The 7667-nt window shown below is 43.0% G+C and overlaps 1 protein-coding gene across 1 annotated transcript; it reads left to right on the top strand.

Moving 5' to 3' along the window:
• The first annotated feature begins 219 nt into the window (after window positions 1-219).
• On the top strand, window positions 220-2128 carry TCEAL9 (transcription elongation factor A like 9). The gene is made up of 3 exons (XM_040999870.1): window positions 220-373; window positions 838-905; window positions 1303-2128. Exon 3 carries the CDS (start codon window positions 1360-1362, stop codon window positions 1669-1671), a length of 312 nt encoding a protein of 103 aa, XP_040855804.1. The 5' UTR covers window positions 220-373; window positions 838-905; window positions 1303-1359; the 3' UTR covers window positions 1672-2128.
• Window positions 2129-7667: the final 5539 nt, after the last annotated feature.

Genomic DNA, 7667 nt, shown 5'->3' with positions numbered 1-7667 from the left:
TTCCGAAAAAAAGACTCAGCCGGTTTCTGGTCACCAAAGAATGGCACATAACATTTTCCTCTTTGGGAGAGGCAACAGAAAAGACTGACAGGACCAAATGCAAGAGAAGGGAAAGGGAGACGAATGGGGAGACGAATGATTGGAGGCGGGGGGGGGGGGGGGAAGGCCCGGTTCTGCCGCGCTTTTGGTGGGAGTGGAAATTGGGGACGCGAGCTCACTGGTGACGTAGCTCTCATGTGACCAGGAGTCGACGTGTGCAGAAGTGCTACTAGTCCAGTCCTTGTTCCCGTCTGGGTACCAGCTTCCTTCTGCAGTGCAGCCAGCGGTGTTGGAGGCCAGCGGAAAAAGGAGTCAATTTGGCGGGATTTTGCAGGTAAGTGTCCCTGTGGATGTTGCCAGGGGGGAGTTCTAGGGTGAGACCTCGACTTCCGCGAGTCCTAGTCAAGTTTCCTATCCACCTCTCCCGCCCTCCTCTCCAACGCCTAGTTAGGAGAAATGATGACCCCCGGGGAAACAAACCAGGGGGTCCCGGGAGAAGGCCCAGAAGACTAGCATCTCACAAGCTTTTCCAGACACCCAGTCTTCCCCAAATCCTGTCTCAGTGTGCGAGAGTTTGCAAACAGTCTGCCTTTTTCCACTCCCTGTCTAATGCGAAAGACGAGCTTAACTTACACCGCGCTAGAGGCAAAGAATTAATGGAAACAATAGATGCCAAACTTTGCACCGAGATCCTGGACTGGGAAAGCGGCGGCGCGTGTCCAGTCTCTCGCAGCCGATCTGCCAGGCGAGCGCCTGCCCCACCCCCATCGTCTCCTCCCGTATCTGGTTTGTCTGCAGGTCTGTTGTTCTCTGAGCAGCCCGAGACCAGGGAAGGAGAAGGAAGGAACTGAGCCGACCGGTACTCGGTGAGTGAGAGACTTTGGGGGTGGGAGTGGGCAGAAACGGGACCGAGATTGCAGGCCCCACTGTTTCTCCCTCTTCCCCCACCCCTTCCCATGGCGGGCTCTCTCTTTTGCTCGATGGTTCTGGGAGGACTCTGTGGGGGAGAAACGGTTGGGGGAGGGCCTGGAGGCCAGACGGGTGGGAGAAGAGAGAGGTGAGGAGGTGGAAAGAGGAGGCAAGTGAGGCGGGGATTGGGAGGCCCTGGTGGCTGAGCCGGGGGGGGGGGGGGGGGGGGGGAGGTTTCTTACTTGCAAAATACTTGGTGACAACTCCCAATCCAGAGGAGCAAATGCTGAGACCTCTCTCCAGAGTTCCTGCCCACTGCCTTAGCCTTTGACCTTCTCCCTGCTTGCTTCCTAGAAATCAGCAAGAAAAAAGAAGACAGGAAAGGAAAGAAGAAAGACAGAGAAAAACAAGATGAAACCCTGCCAAAAAATGGAAGGAAACCCAGAAAGTGAGAGTGAACCAAAGCTTGAGGAAGAGCCAAAGCCCGAGGAAAAGCCAGATGAGGAAGAGCCTGTGGAGCTGGAAAAAGCCGAGGAAAGTTTCAGAGAAAGATTGATTCAATCTCTCCAGGAATTTAAAGAAGACATACACAACAGGCATCTGAGCCGTGAGGATATGTTTAGAGAGGTGGATGAAGTAGATGAGATAAGGAGAGTAAGAAACAAACTTGTAGTGATGCGTTGGAAGGTTAACCGAAACCATCCTTATCCCTATTTAATGTAGTTTACCTGGATTCTTATCTGAGGTTAACATTGCCATACTGCGTTCTTTTTTGCTAGCATTTTCCTGATGTATCTTTGCCCATCTTCCCACTTTTAACTTGTTGCTCTTAGTGATTTTCAGATGCATCTCTTGTTATCTGCATTTCATTGTTTCTCATATTTTGAAACATTTTGTACATCTCTTTTAATATGTGAGCTTTACTCATTTGTAAAAAAAAAAAAAAGTTCCTGATAAAAAACAAGATGGAGAAGGTTGCTAAGTCATATACGAAGATCATATTTTTGAAGAGTATACTTGTAAATCACATATATGCACACAAAAACTTGCAAATGAAAGCATAAAGTACAATGTCTTAATGGTGAGATTCAGATTTTTTTCTTCTGCTTGTTTGTATTTTTCATTTTCCTAAAATGAATCTGCATTTTCATTGCTAAAAATAATAATAAAGGCCTTACAACAATAAAGGAGTGTTTATTTCCAAAGTGTTGGGGCAGATACTCATTCGCAAAAATTTTTTTCGTTGGCAAAATTTTAAAAGCCAGTGTGAACTTGGCTAGAATAAATGCACATCTTTTCTTATATGTAAAATCAAGATTATCATCACACAGAGATCTTGCAGGAGCCAATTAAAGTAGTTCTTCTGGCTGTGCTTGACAGGGTTTACCCAGGAGGGCTATAACTCACAAGAGATCCATTTCAGCTATTTTCAAGAGTGAATCAAAGTGTTCTCATTTGTGCTTGAGAACAAGTTCAGAAAACAATCAGATAGGCACTTTTTTTTTTTTTAATATTCCTTTCCAACAGTGCCTGCCTACCGCCCACCCCTTGCCATTGATAAAATATGCATCCTGGATTTTCTTTCCCTTCTACCAGGTCCTGCACCTAACTCTGTAAACAAACAGCACACCCTGTGGGCTGATTTCCCATACTGACCTCTATACAAATGCGGAGATTGTTTATCTTTTTTTAAAATTTTGTTTTTTAATTTTGTTTTTGATGGTGTTTACATGGTTGATCAGGGTGGGAAGGGTCAAGGTTCAGGGAAAAGTGGGCAAGACCATTGTTTACACATTTTCTTCTCCATGTATCTGGGGAGGGGAGGATACAATGGAAGAGACCATGCCAAGCCTACCCAGTTCCTGATGTCATCCCAGGGTCCCTGAAGTGCAGCATGTTCTGAGGGTTCCTCTCAAGTTGTTTTGATAGTTCTGAAATGCTGTTGGTATCGCAGCTCCGAGGATGACAAATCCTTCCAAGGTCATTTAGCAGACATAGTCCACCTCAGAATCTCCATTTGCCCGTAAATTTGCTGTCAAGTTTTACTGGGGTTCTGCCCTCCTTCCTCTGCAAACCAGTGGGTGCTGCGGCCCAGCCCAGCCCTGCCCACCACATGCTTGGCCCTCATGTACACTATTAGGAGCTGCAGCCCAGTCAGAGCGATCCTAAGTAACCCCCACTGGACCAGCACCCAGCTCTGTTTCCTGTGCCTGCCAGGTCTGTCCCACATCCCATTCAGCTTTCATACAGGTCATTGGGCCCTGAGGCTTAACTCAACCAAATTCCACCCTCAGGCCCACACTCATGCCAGTGGTTGCCACTTCCTGTCCAGCCAGGCCCATTCCCAGTCCTGGTTCTCATGCTCACCAGTGGGAGTTGCAGCCCATCAGAGAGGTGCCCACAGCCTCCCAATGAATCCATTCCCTGCCCCTGCTCATCTCTTTAATTTAGAAACATATTCAGTGCCACAATGTTTCAGCAATCACTAGACATGATGGGGATGGACAAGATGTCAGAAACACACTATTCCTTAGTCAGAATCATTGCTCTGTGTCTGAAGATGATAATTTTGTTTTCCTGATTCCCATTTCCTTAGGGTGAGTGATTTCTCTGAAAAGACTGCTGGCAGGCCCTCCCTATCTATCCAACAGATACCTCTAGGCTTTGTAAGTTTTAAAGGGACATACAGGCTAGATTTGAGGATACTCTTATTTCTGGGTGTAAATATATGAAAGTGTTATGTAAGATTTATTGTGTACTACATCTGCATCCCAGTGTTTACATATTTACAAATGTATACATGGCTAAAACTGTGCCATTCAAATGTTTTCCTCTATGATATGCTTTTGGGGGAATTCATATCTTTATTGCTAAGGATTTCAACAGGCTCATACGTGTTGGTCTGTCTGGAATTTTGGATGGAATGTTGTAGACGTTTCAGGGATTACTATGCATTTCTCAAGACAGGGTGAATCCACCTTCCCTTGCACCCAGGCAGGAAATGGAAGAGATCACCCTCAGGCTGCAGCAAGGACCAGACCTGCTGGAGCTGGACCAGCTAGAGCTGCTTTTTTCTCTGTCTCAACCTGAGGCAGGCACAAGACCCCAGCTGGACTGCCCTAGACACACACATTGTGGAGAAGACAATTGTCTCCTTTGTAGTTAGAAATGCTGAACTTACTTTCCCCTTTTGTTTTTCACAAGGGTCTTGATGAAAGCTTTGCAAAAAGTTCTTTATTTACTTCAGAAGCAGCTATGGAGAGATAGAGAGCTTCTGTCTGCTTGTTCACTCCCCAAGTGACTTCAATGACTTGGGCTGGGCCAAGCCAAAAACAGGAGCTAGGTACTCCATCTAAATTTCCCATGTGGGGGCAGGGGACCAAATGTTTGGGCTATCTTCCATTGACTCCACAGGTATGTTACCAGGAAGCTGGATTGGAAGCAGAGCAGCTGAGACTTGAATTGTTGCTCTTTTTGGATGTTGGTATCACAGGTGGTGGTTTACAATGCTTTGCTACAACCCTGGCACCATGGATGAAAACCTTTTATAATGGAGAAGATAAAAACTAACATAAAATATTGTTTGTGACAGTCTTTTTCTGAGATATTAGTACTCCAGATATAGATAATTTAAAGTGAAAGCAGAAAAGTCTAATGGTAGGGGGAAGTGATTTCAAAAAATATACAAATATTTCATTTTAACGATTCGTTTGTTTGTATAAAAGTCAAAGAGAGAGAGAGATCTTCTTCTGTCTGCTGATTCACTCACCAAATGGTTGCAGTAGTCATAGACAGGGCTGGGCCAGACTGAAGCCGGGAACCAGGAACTCCATGGTGGGTGGCAAGGTCTCAAGCACTTGAGTATTTACTGCCACCTCTCAGAAGTGCATTAATAGTAACCTGGAACTAGAACCACAGCCAGAACTCAAACCCAGCACTCCTGAATGGAATGTGGGCATCCGTTGCAGCATCATAAATGTGGCAGCAAACAGCAATCCCTTGCTTTCACTAATACAAGATTCTTGTTTGACAGTTTTCTTTTTTGAGCACTTTCATTAGATATTCTACTCTCCTATTGCTTATGTTTTGCTAAGGAACCAGGTATTGATATTTTTGGGTTTCTGTAAATGTGAAGAGTCATTTAGTTCTTGATATGTCCTTGTTTTCTCGTTTTGATTCCCCATCATTCTCACTGTGATGAATTTGTGAATATTTTTGTGATTATCAAATTTAAAGTTTATTGATCTTCTTTGATGTCTTAGTTCTGGTTTCTGTTGTTGTTATACTTGGGATATTTTTAGCTATTATTTACTTGAATTTTTTACATCTCCTTCCTCTCCTCATTTTGTTAATTTCTTTACATGTATAATGGCTTACTTCATGATATTATATAATTCTCTGAGGTTCTGATCATATTTTTAAAGTTTTTTTTTCCACTCCCTCAGTGGTCTCAAAGGCCTGTGCTATGCCAGACTGAAGACAAAATGCCATCCAGGTCTCTCAAAACAGTTACAGGGGCTCAAACACTGGGTGTCTTCTCAGGAGCATTATCTGAGAGCTGGCTTGATTATGAACAACCTGGATTAGTAATTGCATTGCTGTACCACAATAAACGCAGCCCCCCTCCCATGCTATTTTTCAGCTTTTTTTTCTGTCTATACTTTGGATTGCATAATTATCAATCTGTATTCTAGTTCGTTAATTCTTCTGTCAATTCTCATTTTTTGGCTTTAATATTGGCTTTTCAATTCGAGAATTCCCATGTGATTCTTTTCTTAACAGTTTATGTCTTCATTGATCTTTGTCATTACACCTTTCTATACTTCTTTAATCATGTTTAGCCTTTAGTTCTTGAAACATTTATAATGGTTGGTTTGAAGCTTTTTCCAACCTGGTCATTGTCACAGGCGATTTATGTTGTCTGTTCTTATTTTCCAGTGTGAGGGTCATTGTTTTCTATTTTTTTGCATATCTGTAATGTTTCTGGAAACCAGATGTTTTAGATAATATGAAAACCCCCTTCATATCACAATATTGTTATTTGCCTATTTGTTTCTTTTGTGATTGGCTAGATGATTTTAGTGAAATTCACTCCCTTCCCTTTAGCACTAAAATCTCTGCTGTCCCTCCACAGGAGGTAAGTCTTTTAGTATGCCTGCAGTCATGTTAAGATGACAATTTTTTTTGAAAGAGCATTCTTAGCCTAGTTTTCTAACCATTCTCAAATCTTAGCCTTATCTGATTGCTGGGTGCTTGGTCTATTATTTGCAATAATGGCCAGTGATTGCTCTTAATATCAATTAAATTAAATATAGGCCCCAAAGTGACTGTTTCCAAGGTTATTGTTTGATATATGTTTGACTCCAGGAGGACTATTCCCAGCCATCTTCTTCTCTGGCTCTCCATCAGTCTAGCCAGACAGCAATTCAACAAACCAATGAATCACTTCCCAATTGCCTCCACCACAATATCCAATGCTTTAAGTGCACACTTGGTTTGGACTTCCATTGCAAAATGAAGTAGGTTGTAGTGGAAGGTATTACAAGACGTTTCTCTTTTTAGGCAAGAATCTGTGACTCAGGGATCTGGATCTGTATGTAAGAACAAAACCACTCTTCTCTGTGAATGACACTTGATATCTCAGTGGAGAAGTGAACAGCAACTTAAGGCCCTTTGAACTAACTTCTCATATTTTAGAGCAACATCTTCCAAGCCCAGGGAAAGAATGCTTAGGGCCCTGGAATTTTCATCTATACCATGTCCATGAGGCCAACATTGTGGCACTTCAGTTTAAGCCACCACCTCTGATGTTGGCAAGGCCAGGTTGGGCTGTAGCATCCATTGATGTATATGTGAGTTGGGTTTATGAATAAATTCTAACAATCAGCCTCTACCCATCAGAGTGGCTAGAGAGAAGACGAGAGACCCTACCTGTCGAATGTGTTCTCCTCATCCAAAATTCAGTTAGCTCCAGCAATAAATTATTGGAGGATAGGATGAAAAATGGTCCCAACCTGCTATTTCCATGAGGAAAGCTTTTAACTGGAAGCTGCAAACAGAGGGTTCTCTGTGTTCTTCACTGCCAATTAGGAGTCCAGTTCAAGCCTCCCTAAGTGGGGAACAGAGTTGGAGAAGCCAAGGTATTAATGCCATGTTCATCTTTCCTATGATGTTTCACAGATCGTCTTAAATAAATGTTACTCCGTTGATAGAGTCCCTTAAGACCATTTCCAAATGCTTGAAATGATTGGTTGCTAGCTTTCTAATCTTGACTAGCCTTGCTGGAGAGCAAGTCTGCAGCATTCTTGCTCTCATGCCATAAATCAGTCTCTCAGACATTGTTTGCTTTCACTGGCAACTCAGATGCTGTTACTCCGTGCTGCAAATACTCCGTTCAGCACTTACCATGCTCAGTTTCAGCTTTCCTCTCAATAAATAATGGGATCCATGAGAATATGAAGGCCACATCCACCTCATTTTCTTTTAAATCCCTAGAAAGTTACATGGAGCATAATAGACATTTCATAAATATTAACTGAATTGAATGTGCATTTCTTGTATTTTGATTAATTGCAAAGAACTGTATCCTAGAAATTGGATCTCCTAACTGTGATGCTGAGATTGAGAGATGGATATGAAGAAGCAGTGTCTAGCAAAGGACAGAACTCATACAATATAAAAAACAAATGTCAGGTTCACGCTGGGAGTTGGTTGGAACT

The sequence above is a fragment of the Ochotona curzoniae genome, unplaced genomic scaffold, assembly GCF_017591425.1.
Source record: "Ochotona curzoniae isolate NIBS_2020 unplaced genomic scaffold, NIBS_Ocur_1.0 scaffold_1852, whole genome shotgun sequence".
NCBI classification, from domain to species: domain Eukaryota; kingdom Metazoa; phylum Chordata; class Mammalia; order Lagomorpha; family Ochotonidae; genus Ochotona; species Ochotona curzoniae.
The sequence above is the reverse complement of the archived record's forward strand: the minus strand, read 5'-3'. Positions and strand labels throughout refer to the sequence as shown.